Here is a 19,658-nt window from a genome sequence, read left to right on the forward strand (position 1 = left end):
CCCAGGTGGAGGTCCGGGTCGGGAGGGGTGCGGGAGGCCGCTGCAGAGGCGCCAGTGCAGGGCCCAGATTCTCGGCAGCCAGGTACCCATGGCTCAGCTGGTCCCAGCAGCTGGCTTGGAAGCAGCGTTGTTTGAGCTGAAATCCCGCAGGGGACACTCATGAACCGTGCGCCTGGGGTGTGCAGAGTGATAAAGGGGCATGTTGCCGGCTGCCCCGAGCACTCTGTCCCGGGGCTGGCTGGGGACCAGCTGCTGGGGAGAACGGGCAGAGACACTGTGGACGTCCCAAGGGCTTCGTCCCCTGCAGCCTCCCAGCTGGACGGCCACCACCAGCAGATGCAGGCAAAGTGAGCCTGGGGTCCCCACAGTTCTTCGTCGAAGCCAAGGCAAGCACCTTGTCCAAGCGTGATCGGCCTGCACCCTGCGTGCACACCCACTGGAGGCTTGGGGGGTCCCGCCCGACCCTCCTGATCAGAACCCAGGGCTCTGCGAGGCCACATCTCCTCTGTCCAGCCCTGAGGCGTTTTGTTTTAAATGTGGTCACAGCCCCACATAAGCCGGAGCTTGCTTGATTTGAGAACCGGGGCTATGGAGAAGCACCACGGACACGCCCCTGTCTGCTTCGAAGGTCAGGCCTCTTTCCTGGTCCCTCCCTGCCCTGGGCGCTGCCCCCTCCCACAGGAAGAACCCGGGATGACAGGAGCTCTTCTAATCGTGCTGACATCGGCGTCCTTCCAGCGCACAGAGGAGGGACTCGCGTGGCTCTCCACTCACTGGCCTTCTGGCCAACGGTCTGCTAGTGTGGCGGGACCCTCGGGTCAGCCCCGCAGAAGACACACCGGCGGCCCGTCTGGGCCCTGGGCTGGGGCCCCATTCTCCCTGCAGCCAGGAGGGAGGGTGGCCCTCCTGTTGGGGACATCGTGTCGACTTGCTAAAGTTGGTACCATATGGCGCTCTCGCGGCAAGCCGGAACAGGCGTGCGGCTTGTCACCGTTGGGAAAGCGGTGTGAAACTCAATTTCTCAGTGAAGAGGAACATTTTCCACTTTAGCACAAGCCCCTGCAAACGGCTTCTTCTTGGCGGTGCTATTTTTTCCCGTCCTCCTCTGGGTCTCAAGCTCTCCTCTCCGTGTTCAGCAGTGGACAGGCTGCTGGAGGCCCCATGCAGCCCCCAATCCCAGCCCCTAACTACAGTGGTGCTCTCTGGCTGCCCCCAGCCCGGTTCGGCCACCTGAGGAATCCCGAGGAATCTCCTCCCGTGGCCCTCCCTCTACAAAGCAGGGGTTCTGCAGAGCCTTGGAAGATGGTGGCGGGACCTCGTCTGTTCCTGTAAGATTTCCCTTCCAGGACCAGGAGGCAAGAGTCTGGTAAGGGCTAAGGGGCTGCAGCACGGGGAGCCGAGCAGAGAACCCACACTGGCAGTCCTCCTGGGCAGCCCCAAGCTGCAAGCAAAGCATCAGGTGACAGTAGGCTGGGCCATCAACAGGGCCTTGTCCACTGGCCAGGAGGGAGTGGTTTTAAGCTGTGAAGTCACTCGCACAGGGGGTGGTGTGGGCGGCTCTCCTGCTCTGTTGTTTCCTGGCTGTGTGGCCTTGGTGAGTCACTCAACTTCTCTGAGCCTCAGTCCCCACCCGTGGTGGCAAAAGGGTGTGATCCTTACTCACGGGCTGTCATAAACCGCGTCCTGGGGGCAAACTGGAAATCCAGGGGTGTGTGTGTGCATGCGTGTGTGCACGTGCATGCGTGTGTGTGCGTGCGTGCGTGTGTGTGCATGCGTGTGTGTGCGCGTGCGTGTGTGTGCATGCGTGTGAGTGCGCGTATGTGTATGTGCGTGTGTGTGTATGTGTGCGTGCGTGTGTGCAGCAGGGCTTTGCTGGACTTGGGGAGGCCTGTGCTTGGGGTCAGGGAGAGCAGGTGGGAGCCCGGCTCAGGAGAGCTGCTGGTGTCCCATCTTGGGGGCAGTCACCATTCACACCAGCTGGCCAGGTCCACCTAGGGATGGGGCAGATGGGAGGAGGCCCAGATGTCAAGTCCCATGAGGCCGGTGGCCACTGGGGCACCAGGACATGACCAGGGCACCACTTTGTCACTCCTTAGGAGCCGGAGAAAACAATAAAACCAGGCAGCCGCCAGCAGCTCCGTGCTCCAGGGCCCCAGTGTGGACCGAGGTATGATGTGACAAGAGAATCCATCACCCATGTGGGCATCCTGGAGGCCACGGCTGCCCACTCAGACTCAGAGCTGGTCCTCTGTGTACAGGTGGGGCTGGAGGCACAGTAGTCAGCCTAGCATGGCTGGGAACGCACAGGCCTCGGTGACTCCCGCTCGTCTCAGCACAGTTAGGACAGCAGGGCCCGGGAATCTGCAGCTAACACCAGCGTATCTGGGCTCCCCGACGCTCCACTCCTCACCGGGCCCCTCTCCTGTCCTGCCCAGCCCATGCCACTGCTCCCCTGGGCTGGCTCCCTCCGCCTGGGGCTGTGATGGAGCTCTAGTCCTTCACCTTCCATCTCCCCACAGGGCTCCGGCCTCTTCAGAGATGATGCTTAGCTGTCTGCTGAATTTTGCTTTTAACAGACACGAAGGACCCAGGGCTTTGGGACACAACCCAAATGCTCACAGGGCCCAGCTGGGCTGTCAGTGAGCCATGCAAGTGACAGGGATACTCCGTGGTTGGTGGCAGTCGTGGCCCACCACGGCTCATGGTGGGGGATGCTTGGGCCTGCTAGGCTCGCACCCAGGATAGGCCCCTCCACGCCAGCTGCCCCGACTGCTCTAGGAAATACTTGTGCATGTGGTTTCTTCTAGGGAAAGGAAGACGGACATTTCATAGTTTCGATGTTGGGAATGAACCCACGTTTCTGCGGAACTCTGCAGAGGCCACACCAAACACATCTGCATGCTGACCGGGTTTTGGCGACCCCCCCCCCGGCCTGGGCACCCTCGCTGCTCTTGGCGCTCAGGGAGGGATGGGCACTGGGTGGAGGGTCACACAGGGATGACCTCTTTTCCTTCAGAGCCCAGAGACCCTCCCCAGGCTCCGAGAGGGGAAGGACCCAAACGTCTTGCTAGTCGCAGAGAAGCAGCGATCCCAAATCCTGAATTTCACTGAGAAGGAAACTTAACAAAGAGAAGAGGTTTGTTGAGGTTTTCAGCGTTGTGTCTGTGCTGAGCATGGGCGTTAAAACGACGCCCCTTCACGCTCGTCACAGCCAGAGCGGCCTCACTAGGCCGTCTCCTCCCGCGGCCACTGCTCATGCTCGGTCTGGTCCTTGAGTGGCAGCCAGAGGGGTCTTGGTGAATCTAAGCCTCTTCACATCACCCCTTGGATCTCAGAGTCAAACAAGTCCCCCCCATGGCCACACGCCGCCCTCATGACCTGGCCCTGCCGCCCTCCACCCTGGCTTACCACCCGCGCCTCTCTCTGGCTGTCTCCGTTCAGCCACTGTGACCTCCCGGCTCTTCTTCTAAGACTGTGCTGTTCTCCCCTGCCCGAATGCTCTTCCCTTCTACATACCATGGTTCCTCTGCTACGGCATGAGCTCTGGCCCCAGAGGTGACTTTCTGAGCCCCCTCATGGGACAGGGAACCTCACTGTACCCCAGAGCCTTTGGCCCCTGACAGGTACTTCTGGGTTGACTTAATCCTCTCCCCTGAGCCTAACCCTAACTCCAGGCTGCTTGGACCCTGTCTCATCTGTTCTCTGTGTATCTTCCGCACCTGGGACAGCACAGAGCCAGCATTCAGATTCTACGGAAAGGCCTAAGGAATGTGTGATGAATGAACAGATAACCTTCACCACGACCTCCTGTTACCATCACTTTGTACAAGAAAGGCGGCCACATCGCAGAAAGGACACCCCTTTCCAGGAAGGGGCCACTGGCAACCTTACCCCAACATACCCTGAGGACTCTACATCCTCTTGGAACTTGTCCAAAGGTCAGCCCCACCCTGCAGTAGCTCCAGGGGAACCAGAGGGGACAGGAAGTCGGTTTCCCTGGTAACACCCAATTATCCCAGGGGTGAGTTAGGACTAGAAGAACAATGAACTAGACCTGCCAGCCAGGCGGAGGCCGCCCTCACCCTCACAGCCACCACCTCCCACGACTGGGGTGCAGCGCTCCTCCAGCTCCAGAATATTCCGAGCCCTTAGCCTGACCTCCTCCCTTGCCTCCATAGGGAGGCCCGGCAGAACCCCCAGCCTGTGCTCACACTTGCAGACGATGCTGGTCTGCAGACCTGAGGCCTGGTGTCCACAGCAGAAATCGCGCAGCAGGGAAGCTGTGGGTGGGAGCTCCACTGCGAGCTGGCCATTCGTGGCAGGTGCTCGGAGCCCCCGTCCTAACCACCCACCCACACAGGGTGCTACAGCGACTCAATGACTACATTAAATCTCTGAATATTAAATTAATGATGGAAATCTAAAATATTAATATATTCTAATTGAATATTCTCCGATAAATTATCTGAGCATTTGCAGCAATTCGATTCAACTTTCATTTCTTAAGGAACATTCAGCTGCATAAATATAGCCATTAAAGCAATTCAAGAAAGGGAACATTTTCTGCTCCGATGAGGGAACGGTAAACACAAAGGATCTGCACATTTCTTTCACATGACTGATGAAATCGCAGAACCCAAGGCAGCTGAATCCGCGAATGACTGCTTTCTTCATGTCCCTCTGGCTTTAGCAAGGACGGTATAAATTCCCCCCAGGTCTCAACACGATGTCTAATTACAGGCAGGCTTGACAGATGCTGTGGAAGATCTTGAAGGATGTGCTTCCGTGGGGGCTGCACTAGTGGGACCCAGCTGGGGTGGGCGGTGCCTGACCCCACCCCCATAGGGGGCTGGGGAAGAGGCAGACCCCACCCTGCAGGTAGAGGGCAAGTGGGAGTACCACCCTGACTCACTGCGGGAGTCCGGAAGTTTCAACAAAAACGTTACTAGATAATTAAGAACCTCCCTAAGGAGGCATGTTTCCATTGAGGATGAGCTGGCGACACTCAGAATGTCTTCTTCAGTCACCCTGGAGTGGCTCCTTCCATTCCGGAGACCATCAGAGCAGCAGACTGTGAAGGCAGAGGTGACATCTCCACAATCTCTTTAGATCTTATGAATTATAAACTCTGCAATATAACATCATACCTTGGCTTTAAACAGTCAGCTGTCTTTCCAGTAAGTTAAGAGAAAATGCAATGTTTTACCTTAATCCACAAATTTCTCTTTTCCTGTGCTCTTCGTCCCTTCCTGTAGATCTAAATTTCCAGCCTGAATCCTTTTTTTTTTCAGCCTAAAGAACGCCCTTTACCACTTCCTGTGTGTCTGTTGGCAACGAATTCCCTCAGTTTGCTTATGAGAAGTGTCTTAATTCACCTTCAATTTTGAAGGACATTTTTTTCTGGATATAGAATTCTGATTGATAGGTTTCTTTTTTTCTTTCATTTAGCAATTTGAAAATGGCATTCGTCGCCAGCGGCCTCCCGAAGAGAAACCTGCCCTTGTCGTCACTGTCGTGTGATGTATGGCATCTTTTCCTCTGCTTTCAAGATTTCTATTTCTGTTTTAAAAAATTTCATCAGTTTGACAATAATTAAGGTTTGGCTTTTCTTGTATTTATCCTACTTGTGGTTCAATAAATTTCTTGGATCTGTAAGCTTGTGTCTCTTGCCCAGCTGAAATTTTGTGTTTCAGTTCTCCTCCACCATTCTTCAGATTAGATGCTTGGTACTGGTCTATCTTGAAATGCAGGGACTCTCCTGCCTTCTATCATCTACTTAGAAGCCAGTCTAGTGAGTTCTTTATTAGAGATGTGGGACGTTTCAGTTTCAATACTTCCAATTGGCTATATTATTAGTTTCCCTTGTCTGCTGTGATTCCACACATATTCATTCATTCTGACCATGTTTTCCTTTGAGTCCTTGAACATATTTATAAGGGATATTTCAAAGGTCTTGTTGGTCATCTTATTTTATTTTTAAAAGATTTTATTTATTTATTTGACAGAGAGAGACAGCCAGCGAGAGAGGGAACACAAGCAGGGGGAGTGGGAGAGGAAGAAGCAGGCTCATAGTGGAGGAGCCTGATGTGGGGCTCGATCCCAGAACGCCGGGATCACACCCTGAGCCGAAGGCAGACACTTAACGACTGCACCACCCAGGCGCCCCACTTGTTGGTCATTTTAATATCTAAGTGATCTCAGAGTTAGATTCTCTGGGCAATTTTTCCCTCTTCATTGTGGGTCACATTTTGTTTTCTTTCTATTTTCTGGGGGCATGTCTAGGAATTTTTGTTTGTGTATTGATCATTGTGGATGATACGTTGTAGAGACAGGTTCTGTTATCTTTCTCTGAACGGCATGGATTTTTGTGACGGCAGGGAGTTAACTGGCTGGACCCAAAGCTAAATCCGTTCCCCTTGCAGTAGACAGTAGGCAACACCTCTGCTCAGTTCTTTCAATCTTCTTGCTGCTGCTTTTTCACCGGGTTCTCTGGTGTCTCCCTCATATATTCACAGCTCCCTGACTGGGCAAAGCTTGTAACCAGATGTGGGAGTCTCCATCTGGGGCTTCATATTTTATAGAATTTATCCCCTCACATTCTGCTGCTTTGTCAGTTCCAAACTCCATCTTCCAACTCCTCTGACCAGAGAGACTGGTTTTCTGCATGAGATCAGGCCACCTGTTGATGGCAGGATGAGTGCTCTCAGACGGAAAGCACAGAAACAAGATCTCAGCCAGTGCGGTTTCCTTCTTTCAAGGGTAGAGTCCACAGCAGTTCCTGTCTACTACCGGCCACTCTCCAGCAACTTCAAATAGTTATAGAAATTTTCTTGCAAGGTTTATAATTGTTATTTCAGAAGCGTTAGTCTGATATAAACTATTCCACCGCTACCAGGAGCAGAACTTCCAATGTAATTACTTTCAAGTATTGTATAATTAACCTAACGGTCTTCAACATGACCGCGAAAGGCTAAGCAGTAGAGAGGAGCACAAGCGCTGTATCACTCATTCATGTGATAAACACTTAATGACGCCTACTTTGTCCCCTGTGTTGGGTTTGGCAGGTGGACTATCTCTCAAGGACCTTTATGTTTAGTGGGGAAGACAGATCAATAATCACTGATAAAACACTATCAAAAACTCTGGCTCAGTGGCAGGCCATGGAAGTGCCATGCTCCCCCCGCGAGGGCCTCTGCTGGTCCCTTCTCAGAGGAGATGGGGATTGGCCAGCCTGGGCGTTGTCAAGGGCAGTGATAAAGCAGTCCAGGCTGAGGGAGGAGTTCGTACGCAGGACTCCAGGCAACCCAGGGTGTGATCAATGGGCAAGCTGCAAGCAGCCCAGCGTGGCTGGAGTCTGGGGTGCCGAGGGGCAGCGTCATGTCATAGGGCCTGTGTGACTCGCTAAGGAGCTTGAGCCTGTCCTGGAGACAGTGAGGAAGCAAAGGAAAGGGAAGAACTCACACATAACACATTTCAAAAGGTCACCTGACTTCCATGAGATGGTGAATAATGACTGCTTGGTCATTCCCACATGAATGGATGCCTTCAGAGAGCCAGAGACTAAGCTCCTAGGTGGACGCTATGATGCTCGTACCACGAGGTCACCCGCAAACATTTTGTAGGATAACAGTGAGTTAGAACTCAGCTGGCGCCACCAAATGTATTCATACATCCAATGAACATCTATGGAGAGCTTACCCCGGGCCAGCTACGGGGTGACTCACCAGGTCCCTGTCACATATGTCACAGAGCAGACCCTGACCCGGGGCACTTCTCACTGCTCACTGAGCTCCAGGGCCTGTGCCCCAAAGGCCCCGCCCATCCATGTCCACACAGAAGGTCAGCAGATATTTGTGGTTGGATATAAAGGAACACAACGTATGTGCACAAAATGGCGGCCAAACTCACCAAGGAAATGTGAAACCAGCCGCGGACTTTGGTCATTTTGAGCTCACTTGGGTCGTTAGGTGGGAGGCTGATTTTTGCAATCCTTCCCAGCCTCCTGCAGCCGTGCTCTGGTGAGCTCCCTGCTCTAGAAACGGCCTCCGGCTCATCTTGGCCACGTGGCCACCCTTGATGCTAAGCGATTATGTAACCATCTCCTTCCAGAATCTGACATTCAGAGCTCCTTTTCCAGGCCTCGCTCCGAGGACAGGTTTGCATGAGTCCCTGTCTGTTAAAATACCAACTTCCAAAATTAAAGGGCTTGTCTCCCAAGTAGCACGCCGTCCCTCCTCATTATCTTGAGCCAGCTCCCGCAGTTGCCCTGGACAACCCCTCAAGTTAACAAATTCTGAATTTTTATTAGACTTTTTAAAAGTTTGATTTTATCCTCACTCTGAATCTTGCCACAAGTCAAACCTAACACACATGCTAGAAAAGCAAGTGGCTTTTCAAAACGCTCCGCTAATGTACGCGTGAAGGGATCCGGACCTTGGTGGTGCGGGAACCAAATTCTGAATGACAAGCAGCAAGGCGCCAGCCTAGAAGCCCCTGAACTGTGAAAGGACGCCAGTCCTCTCCCCTCTGAATCTTGGGGGCCTGCACGGTGCTTGGCACCGTTGCATGGCCCCATGGGGTTCCCCGTCCAGAGCCCAGGGCTGCAATTCCAGAGCGGGAAGGGCCTCCGTCCAGGTTCCCGGGGGATCAGCCGCCTGTGAACGCGTCCCCCTCTGTTCTGAAGAAGGGACAGCCTCCGTGAGTGGCTGCATCTCCTGGCTCCCCACTTAATTTAGACCCTGGTCTGATTCCGGTGGGCTTACCCGCAGGACACTCGCGGCTCCGCGGCCCAGCCAGCGCGGCCCGCCTTCCCCGTTCTGGATTCTCCTCCACCCCAAACAGGAGCCCCGCTCTCCCCTCATCGCAGAACCATCTAGTGCTTATGGAGGGACGTGATATTCCTTCCACGGAGAAAGCCTGTAATTAACGGAGGTTTTTTGGGAAGAACGTTCTGCCTGCTTCTCTCCCGCCCATTTTTTCATTTAACATATTTTATCAGAATGAAATGCTTTAATGAGCACAGAATTGCAGCTGATCCCAGCTGCACCTCACGGTGCTCTGCGCTCAGCTTCCCATCCCCATCAAGTTGTATTCACACGCGCCGTGATTCGGGCTTCTTTCAGGAGCGGCCTCCCCCAAAACGCTGGCAGGAAACTCATCAACTTCCTGCAGACAGAGACGGGGCAGAAACGCACCCCCAAACCCTTGTCTGTGCTAGGGAAGAATTTAATGGGGGGAGGGGGCGGGAAGTGAGCACAGGAGAAGGTGGGTACACGTGTGTGCATATGAAGTGGGATGGGGTGTGCATGTGTGTGCACACGTGTGTGTGTCTGTATTTCTGTGCTGAATTCTTCACTTGGAGGCCATTTGGAAAAGACGAATCTGAAGATCTATCTCCCTCTAAGAATCCAGCTCGGCTTGGAAGCCTGTGTGCGAGTGGAAGCAGAGGGGCCGGCTCCACGGGAAGCGCTCCATCTCCCGCCCGTCCCAGAAACTCTTGAGAGCAGAGCAAGCAGGGCTCAGGGCCCCCCGCCACCATGGGCGCGAGCCGACGGGCGCCCAGACAGCACCCAGCACGGGGCTTGCTGCAGTCTCTCATTCCGCAAATGCCACGCCTACCGTGGGCAGCACTAGGGACGCGGGAGGCCTGTTCTCACATGCGCGAGCAATGAGCACGGAGTCAGGGGTACTAAGTGCTGTGCGGGAAACGAAGCCGGGCAGCCGCGTGAAGCAAGAGCAGGCTTGGCGGAGCGCTAGAGATCAGATCTGCCTGCTCGCCGGCCGCGGGCACCCCTCCCCAGGCTCCCGGGCACAGCTGAGCATCAGGGAGGACAGGACACCTGTTCTCAAGCCTGTTGGGGCGAGACCAGCCCCGCTTCACACATATCCCCTTCCCTCTGGACAGAGCTGCACGGCATGTCTCGGTGTCCCTGGCCATCCGGTGTGGTCGTGTCCATGCCCAGCCCGTCCTGCAGTCCTCATTCCGGGGCCCCGAGTGACCGTCGTAGAGATCCAGCCCTCCCACAAACGACCTTCACCGGAGCAAGAAATAACCTCTAGTGTGTTCAGTTCTGAAACTTCGGGAATGCCCTTTCCGGCAGTCTGCCGACACTCACCCACACCCCGTCCCTCTGCTCACAGCCTATTTTGGAGTGGCTGTGCCCGGCATGGAGGTGGCCCTCCCTACGGGGGCTGCTGGACACGGCAGGGCGTCTTGGGAGCAGAGGACAAACGTGCTCCAACGCAGCCATGGGACAGACCAGGGAACAGGAGAGGCCGCCCCTCAGCGAGGCTCCGCTGCTGCTCCTCCCCCGCTTTTCTCACCTGACACCTGAGGCCGCGTGCCCGTCCCTGAGTGCCCAGTTAGACGTGTCAGTGGCAAGGGGATCTTCAGGACCCTGCAGGGGTCCGGAGCTCCCGCCGGCCACTGCTCTCCCAAGCCAGGTTCGGCAAGGTTTGCGTGATTGGGGAGGGGGGCAAGTTCCCCTGCTTTAGAGCTGCTCAGTTGGAAATGCAGTACGGCCCCCATCAGAGCACACAGATGCCCCTGTGACACCCCCATCAACATGTGCACGGGGCCGTGTGGGAGCCGAGCCCCCGGCTGGTGGGGGAGACTTCGCTCTCGTGCTGGCCTTGCCTCCAGCTCTGACCAGTCAGGCCCTGAGACCACTGCAGCTCCCTGGGGCAGAAAGTACCGAAATGTCTTTTTCTCCACCTTCCAGCAGGAGACAGACTCTGGGAGTCCTCGCGGGCCAGGGGCTCTGCCTACAACGCCTTTCTCTCCTGATACCTTTACAGGCGTGTGTGCGGATAGGCACAGAGGAGGGGTGTGTCGGGCGTCCGTACTGGCGTCACTAACCTCAGAAACTCTGAAAGCCAGGCAGCAGAATAGTCCAGAAGTGCTAGGATGCCGGCCCAAGCTCATGTGCATACCCTGCGGGGTGTGAGCAGACGAGAACCCTCGGCGTTCGTTACAAGCTCACGCGCTCACTGTAATGTTCCTGCCACGTAGCGGGGCCGTGGACCGGGGCCCCCCTTCCCAGAGGTGGGGAGATGAGCTGGATCTGCACATCTGGCCCACAGCTTGCTCTTGTAAATAAAGTTTTACTGGAACACAGACACAGCAGTAGTTTACGTATTGCCTACGGCAGCTTTCACACTACAAAGAGTTGAGTATTTGCAACTGAGTCTGCTTGGCTGCAGAAGCTAAAATATTGACTATCTGGCCCTTTGCAGAAAAAGTCTGCCGACCTCCGAGCTAGAACAGCAATGTTCTCTAAGCTGATTTCTGACTTGTGCAAGCACAGGCCTTTATATAAGACTGACGCACACAAGGAAAAACTTGCTCCCTTTCCAATTTGCTTTTGATCCTGATGACATTCAAGAGGAAGCCTCTGGTCCCAGCGCATCTCGAGAACACTCTGATACTCGCTCATTGCTTCCCTCGTAAACAAGTCCCGGGCAGCCCTGAGGCTCCGACTGTGGACAATATACAGCCAGACATCAACTCTGTTTTCTTCACCTTATGCTTGTCTTACAGTTGGCTTCTCCCATCGCCAACAATGCCAGCTTTCCAACTGTGAGCTAATATAATGTCGCCTCTTAAAATAAATTTATTTATATTAAGAATGAATCACTAATGGGAAGCGTTAGGTAAATGACAAGTGCTGGTTGGATGTGACTAGGGCCCCGAGGGTGGTGAGTGTGTGTGTGGGGGCACAGAACCCCATCCTGTCGGCGGCTTGGGGTTGGCGGACAGACCCCCGAACACGGGATTCCTGGGAATCTACTCCTAGGTTGGGGTTCACGCCTTGAGTGCTTTGCTCAAGCCTGTGCCGCATCACAGGGAACCTCGAACCAGTCAGGCCGAGCAAGGGCAGGGGGTGCTCTGGGAAGCTCCCCATCAGGGGGAGGGGGGACCGAGGTCAGAGGGTCGGCCTCATGCGGTGAGTCTGAGACTCTCTTGTGCTCTCCTGCTACGACCACACACGACCACACGTGGAACGCTTCTGCCCGCTGAGGTGGGGTTTTCCCCAGTAAGCAATTCTGTGACACCTGCTGGGTGCCTACACTTGAACTGGATTCTGACACCAGCTCCTGGAGAGCGTGTCCATCCACAGGGAAGGACTCGGTCCCACAAGGCAGCTCCCACTCAGACGCCCATTGAGAGTCCAGGTTGTCACCCGTGCTCCCGACCGATGGGCTGTAAATCCGAGGTTCCCTCCACCCTCTTGTAGAACTCAGTCATCCCCTAGGGCAGCCCACGGAACTCAGAAAACGCTTACTCCATAGATTACCAGTTTGTTTTTATGGGAGCTTCATTACTGAGACACGATTGATTAAATCATTGGTCACTGGCCACTGGCGACTGACTCAACCTCCAGCCCCTCCATAGACCCAGCGTTTGGGGGGGGGTGTGCTGAACGTGGGCGCCTCTAATCCCAGGGTTGGTTCCCGGGCAAAGGGCCACCACCTCCCTTCCTCAGGGGACTGTCCAAAAGTCTCACGTCATTAACATAACAAAAGACCGCTCCAGTGCTCTGAACTCTCAGGAAATGCCGAAGGTTTTAGGGGCTTGGGCTTGGGGAGGAAAACCAAGGCTGGCTTCCTGCTGCCAATCACCACATCCCAGACACTGCCCTCGGCCGGGTTTGCGGCCGTTCACCGTGGGTGTGGTGTGTGTGGTGGGGCGTCTGACGTGGGCTCCCCTGCTTTGTTCGGCTCTGTCTCTGCATTTTATTTTATTATTATTTTTAAAGATTCAGTTCATTTATTTGAGAGAGAATGAGAGAGAGAGAGAGAGAGAGAGAACGAGCGAGGGGAGCAGAAGGCAGAGGGAGAGAGAGAAGCAGACTCCCTGCTGAGCAGGGAGCCCGACGGGGCTCTAACCCAGGACCCTGGGATCATGACCTGAGCCGAAGGCAGACGCTTAGTGACTGAGCCACCCAGAGGCCTCTGGTCTTTGCATTTTGAACACACCCCAGCTTCCGGCGTGGAGCAGAGTGGGAAATAAAACAGGCTAGTCCGCCCAAGGAAGGAAAGCAACCCCTTAAGGATGCCCCGCCGACCCTCATTTCCGCCGAGTGGGGTGAGCCGTCCACGATGCATGGGGCACTACGTAATGGGATTCTCACCATCACTTTATCAAATCAGTCCCCAGACTGGGTTGCAATTTTCTTCAAAGAAAGAAGGAAATGCGTTGATGGCCTGGATTTTTGAAATACAAATTTGCAAAACGAATCGTTCCCTTCTCCCTGGGAAAGCACCTTGTGGTGGGGGCTGGGAGCAGGTGCACCGAAGGAGCTCACCGGAGGAGCCCACCGGAGGGCAGCCAAAATGCGGGATTTGGGGTCACAGCCTCAGTCCCAAGACTTCCAGCTTCTCGCCAATATCCTCATCACCATCACAGACACACTGTCTTTCCACCCTCCAGACTCTTAGTCAGAGTTGGAAACGGTTGTGAGCAAAGAACGGTGTCAGAGGTCAAAGGCCAGGCCCCAAGTTGCCACCCTGCCCCCTTCCATCAGCACGGGTGAGATGACCCACGTCCAGCGGGACCGGCTTTCCTGGAGGACACGACTGCCCTTCTGATCTTTCTCTGTCTTGTGTCATCTCGTTATTGAAAAGGTTTAGACGCCAAGTGCAGACCGTCCCTCGCTCCTGCTCCCGGACACGCCCGTGCCCCCCACCCCCCACAAGCCCCACCGACTGACTTGCCAGATCCCGGAGGAGAGGGCGCGCTGAGCCGAGACCCTCCCCAGCCAGCAGGGAGGGGTCTCCACTTACCCGCACGAGCTGCTGTGGGAAGGGCCCTCGGGAATTTTCCGGCACGTTGATGGGTGGGATGACCCAGTCGCGTTTCTGCCTCCTCAGCCCGTTGGCGCTCTGGTGCTGGGGCCACGGCAACAGCATGTCGTTCGGAGGCTGAGAGGCGTCCAGAGCGGCACTCTGCTTTCCTTTCTGCGGCGTTAGCCCGAAGGGGGGAGAGAAGAACCAAAGAAGTCTGGTTAAGTTTCGCGCAGAGGAAAAGGCATCTGTTCAGAGAATCTGTTCTGTGCTCCATCAACAGAGGAAGGCTGGATGACGCTCGGGGAAGTGGCTGAGTGTTAGGGAAAAAAATCTAGAAAGACACCCGTGTCACACAATGAATTGCAGAATTACATGGTGGGGGAAAGAAACTGTAAAAACAGAAGAATAGTCATAGGGTGAACAAGAGCTTTTAAATCCCTGAAGAATGTGGTGGTGGGGGGACTCACAAAGGAAAATGCATTTTAGTTTAAAATGCTTGTTTATGAAAACATACCCTAAAAGCAGTTGATGAATTTGGCAAACGTGGTTTGCAACAAATCTGTTAGGGTTAACAGTCTCACTATATAAAGAGTTCTTGCAAATCAATAAAAAATTAAATCTTTTTGATAACAGGGAAAGGACCTGAATAGAAATTAACACCAACATAAAAATCAGTAGACTTATTAAAAATGTACACATCTTCCTGTAATCAAATATGCCAATTGAAGTAATAACTCCTGTTCACCTATCAAACTGACAAGACTAAACAAAGTGGATCCTCAGGCCTGTGGAGCGTGTCGTGTGGTCAGGAGACGTGATGGTGGAGGGTGCTGGACCCGGCGCTCAGCAGGTGTTTACGCGCATCCCAAGGTTCACGGGCTCCAGGCAAGTCGCTTGGTCTCTCTGAACTCCAGCTGCTTCTTTTATAAGACGGAGCTGGTAGTAACAGCACTAAACTCACAGGGCTGCTTCGGCAATTACGCGAGAGCCCCTGCCTGTCGGGCAGCCGCTGGGACTGGATGCTGATGGGGCTCACGGCTGCTGGGTGCTGACCACGACGGCCAGCTGTGGGCCAGCGACCATCCAGAGCCTCCAAAATCGTCCTCCATGTCAACTGTACATCAATGAAAAAAAAGGTCTTGCTTTTTGACCCAATAGCTGCACAGCTGTCCCAAAAAACTACATGTAAGTGAGGATCTCCCTGTGAACATGTGCATTGCAGATGTTTGATAATATATTATGTATACATAAAGTAATGAAAATCTCGGGAAACAACCTCTGGAGATCTGATAGCAGGAGATACTAGTTAAATGCACTATGCTGCGTTCACATCTTGGGGTATTACAGTCACGGACAGCTACTCTTCGAAGACTAGGACATGGAGAAACGCCCATAAAATAATGGTAAGTGGAGGATGGCACCGGAGTGTACACGTAACCAAATCCCCATTTTTTTTTTTAAGGACACTGAAAACATTGGAAGGAAATACATTAAAATGTCAACTGTGGTTTTCTCTGATCACCAGTGAGGTTTATGCTATTTTGTTTTACTTATTCCTTTTACCATTCTGTATGTCTGAGTATTACAACATATATGACTTTCTATGATTAAAGAAGCCAGCAGACCCCCACGGACACGCACGGCACTGGCGCAGACCCCCACGCAGGCCCCCAGGGACACGCTGCCCGTCGGAGCTCACACGGCAAAGAGACACCTGGACAGGGACAGCCCACGGCATCTGGCTATCTGGCTACCTCACTCCAACCACGGCGGGTCCCGCTCTCCGCCTGAGCTCCAGGTCCATCCAGCAAGATGGCCCTGCGTAGTCTTACCATTGCCCTCTGTGGATCGAGAACCTGGCCCACTCTTTTTGGCAAAAGAGCTGCATGGGAATAAGTTAGATACACACAGACAAAACTGCCTAACTGATGAAAAAATAAAATCTCATATCCGCCCCCAATGCCAGAATCAATGGGAAAACCCATCTGGACAAGCCACACTGGAAGGTGACAGCCCCGCTGGGACTTTCCCCAGCAGGGTCCCAGCTGCCTCAGGGTCTCGAGCTCCCGCAGTCAAGCGTTTGAAAACCAAAAGCCTTAGGCCACCCCCTCCTGCGTCAGAACGAGCCATGAAAGGTGTGCACATCCCCGTGGCCTTGATGTCTATGCAATGTGACATGATACCAACTTCCGTTCAAGTCAAGCTACAGGTGCCGTGACTCATCTTCAGGCTCTAACGATGGCACAGTGATGGGGTCACGTCTCTAGTTTCCTCGACGAGCTTCACAGAACAGCATTTAGGACAGTCCTGGCCTCACACTGTCCCCTCACAGCCAGGGCCCAGACAACCGCCTTCCTCACCCGCCTCTGTGAGTAGCTGATGCCTCGGGGCACTGAGCATTCCACGGGGTCTCCACCGAGACCCTCTCTCCCTGGTTCAGTAGGAAGTGTCCTCAACCCCACTTTATTAGGGAGGTGGGGGGAGCTCAGAGAGGCTAAGTGACGTCCGAAGTTCACGTAGCTCGGTAGGCAGAGGCAGGAACTGAACGCCGGGAGTCAGACCCGGAGGCCAGAGCACCTGGCAGAGGGCCACCCCTCGTGGCTGGGTCTCTGTGCTGTGAGGTCACAGCCCCTTTACCCCTCCTCAAATCACGTGTGTGGAGCGCTGGGCACAAATCATTGTCCCCATTGGAGATGGGAGAACTGCCTGCTGTCCGTGCTACGGAGCCTCCAGGGCACGCAGGCTTTCCCCTATCCTGTCTGGGGCTCCCCCGCCCCGGGTAACTAGCTCACCGGTCCTCAGGCACCGGCCCCAGGAGAAGAGGCTGGTTAGTGTCTGCCTGAGGGCAGCCAGCCGGACTGGGGAGCCTTGCCTGAGAGGGCAGGGAGCCCCAGCCACAAGCACAGCCTCAGGACGGGGTGCTGGTCAACTGTGGCTTCCCCCGATGCCTCCCCCAGTGACGGTGCAGACAGCACGGGTGCCCCCCCGGCCCCCGCCGGTAATGCTCAGGCACCAGCACACGCTCGCTGAGCTCCCCGCGTGTCAGGCTCAGTGAGCATAAAGCCAGTTTTGTTTTCTTGAAGTGCTTTATCTTCGTTTGCTTGGGACGAGCTTGCATGGCGTTAACTTCCCTAGTGTTGTTTAAATAGATTGCCCGTATTTGCCACTATTTTAAAGCTGTGAGACACATGTAGTAACAAAATCTGGTGAAAATCACTGCCAGACCTGTGCAGCCTCGGCCTGGAAGACGCACCTGCTTCCCTGGGGAGAGACGTCTGTGCGGGTCATCAGCGACCTCAGCGCAGCCGGCACGTCGTTCCGGACGTGCCGCGGTCCCGGCCCACGCAGCACGTGACACCTGACGCTGATGCACAATCACACCGATTCTAAACAGCGTTTCCATTGTTTCTCAGTATTCCGGATTTCCCAACGGATGACACCTGCCGATGCTCCCGGCGCGCTCCTGAACGCTGTACTGCTGAGTAAACGCTGGCGAAGTGTTGGAGAACGGTGTGAACGTGACCTCCGTGCTCCTGTCGCTGACGATTACGTATGCACCTGTGTGCGCACGCACGTACAAACAGGCACGTGCACACATGTATGTGCCCGTACAGGCGTACGTGTACACGCACACGTGTGCGCGAGCGTCTATGTGAACACACAGGCACGTGTGTATAGACATACATGTATACACGCGTGCATGTGCATACGTGTATGTGGTGCATGTGTATATATGCACACGTGTGTAAATACACACATGCATGTGTCTGCACCTCTGCGTGCATGTTTATAACATGTCACAATGTTCTCAAAACCAAAAGCCTGGCATCATGACAGCCTAGCCAAGCCCCATCACTGGGTCATTACAGACAGACAGCTCAGCCAAGTCAGAGGTCCCATTACTGGCGTGGGGGGGGGGCGGTCAGGGAGGATCCTGGCTGCTGAACTGGCCTCTGGATCCGACCAAGCTCACAGGGGCCCATAGACAGGACAGAGACCCCCGAGGAAATCACCTGGTCTCAATGTCCTCTTACTGGGTATCCCAGAAGACGTAGTTACGAGGTTGATTTCCTGGACCTGCAGGCAGCTTGCAGATCCCTTCACAAGAACCCTCCACAGAGCTCTCAGCCTCAGCACGGCCAGGTCTAGGCTCTGCTCATCTTGTGTTTTGGGGCCAAAGGCCTGGCCATGCTGTCCATACAGAGGCTGGGCTGCACCCCGGGCTGTGCCCCTGCTCCTAACTCCCACCTGAAGTTTGCCCCTGGATCCGCTCCTCTTCCTGGTGCCCTTCCTGCCTGCGTGGGCTCAGATTCCGTGTCCCGTCTTCCAGCAGCCTCCCCACTGGACGCCCCCGGGAACCCCTGTGCACACGGCAGCTGGAGCAAGCTTCCCAGAGTGCTGCCCACTCCCTCAAGTCCTGTGACGGCTCAGCTCGGGCCCCAGAGGCCCAGGACCTCAATGGCTCCCTGTCCCTGCCTGGGCAGGACACCTCCCGCCCTGCCCTGGGGGATTCTTTTGGCCCCACACCATGGGCACTGCCCTGCCTGGGAGGTTGTAGGGCGTCACGGCCACCCACCCGGCATGGAGCAAACGAAGCGGACGGACTTAAATGTGGGGTTCCACACACTTCCCGAGCACCAAAACACAACTGACCCTCAGCCTCTAGCCTCAAGTGCTCGTATGGAGTGGCAGGCCCGGAGCCCTGACGGCAGTGATGGCTGCCGCGGGTCATGGGGGAGCCACGGGCCCAGATTCTCTCTGATTTAGTCCTCAGGCTGGCCACTCTCTCCACGGGGCAGTGATCAGCACAGAGCCAGGACCAGGCAGGGTTCAAACTGGCATCCAGTTATATGCAATTCAATCCACTGGGGAGGGCAGAAATGCTTCATGGGGGATATTATACCTGGGTAGGGTATTGAGGAGTGAATAGGAGTTTGTCATTGGGGGGAATGAGGCTGGGAAGGAATGGTCAAGGGGCGGACGGAGAAGCAGGACAGCATGGGGCCTCAAACACCAGGCAGAGTTAAAAGGCTGTTTGGGGCCCAGAAGAAGAGTGGGAAGGAGGGCAGCATCCCAGGGTCGGCAGAGCTGCTCTTTCCGGACTGCTCTTTACTGGCCCCTCAGTATTTGTTTGCCCCCTGCACCCCAAGCCTTGGTTCCTCTTCTGTGAACCGAGGAGGCCCTTACCGGGGGGTAGTGTGGGGAATAAGGTGATGTCCAGGGCACTGGGCAGATGGGTGGGGGTTTCAGCCCCATTGTCAGGTTCATGGTGGAGAGAAGAAGCCCGAGAAGAGTCATGCTGGACTGGATTCCCAGGGGCTCAGACAGGAGAGCGTAGTGAAGGCTTTAGCCAGGACACCTGGGGGTGGTGGCTTAGCCTGGAATGAGCCCCAAGTGTTCAGAGGGACAGGCTTGAGGGCAGGTGGGCTTAGGGATGTGCTATAACCTTATAGTCCAGGTAAGGAAACTGAGGCACAAGGAGAAGGAATTTGTCCAAATTGCCTGGCTAGTGGGGGAGGGACCGAGCCAGGGGTGATGGGTGGGGAGGTGTAGGACAGCCCAGGTGAAGGCAGGAGCGAGCACAGGTGGCTGTCCTGATGCAGCCCAGGGAGGAGACATGGGCTCCTTTCTGGATGCTCCAGGCTGAGTTTGGTGTCCCCAGATGGGCAGGCGTGAGAGTCCGCCCCAGCAGTCGAAACTGGCCATGGTGGTCTCCCCAAGAAGGGCAGGGCACAATCTCTGGCTGCAGGACGGATGGGCTCTCTGCCCCCAGATTAGGGTACAGTGGGGTGGGAGGGGGCCCCCAGTCCCCTCACCACCTCGGGCTTCTGGTCTCCCTGGCCACGTGGGTGCAGCCCCACCTGCCTTTC

The 19,658-nt window shown here is 55.1% G+C and overlaps 1 protein-coding gene across 1 annotated transcript in view; it reads right to left on the reverse strand.

Moving 5' to 3' along the window:
- The window catches only part of CDH4 (cadherin 4), a 534,326-nt gene that overhangs the window by 106,720 nt on the left and 407,948 nt on the right, over positions 1–19,658 (reverse strand). The window contains exon 4 of the mRNA XM_057312450.1: positions 13,786–13,959. Coding sequence (XP_057168433.1) covers positions 13,786–13,959 — 174 coding nt within the window. The remainder of the gene's footprint in view (positions 1–13,785; positions 13,960–19,658) is intronic.

Source organism: Ursus arctos, unplaced genomic scaffold (genome assembly GCF_023065955.2).
Source record: "Ursus arctos isolate Adak ecotype North America unplaced genomic scaffold, UrsArc2.0 scaffold_16, whole genome shotgun sequence".
NCBI classification, from domain to species: domain Eukaryota; kingdom Metazoa; phylum Chordata; class Mammalia; order Carnivora; family Ursidae; genus Ursus; species Ursus arctos.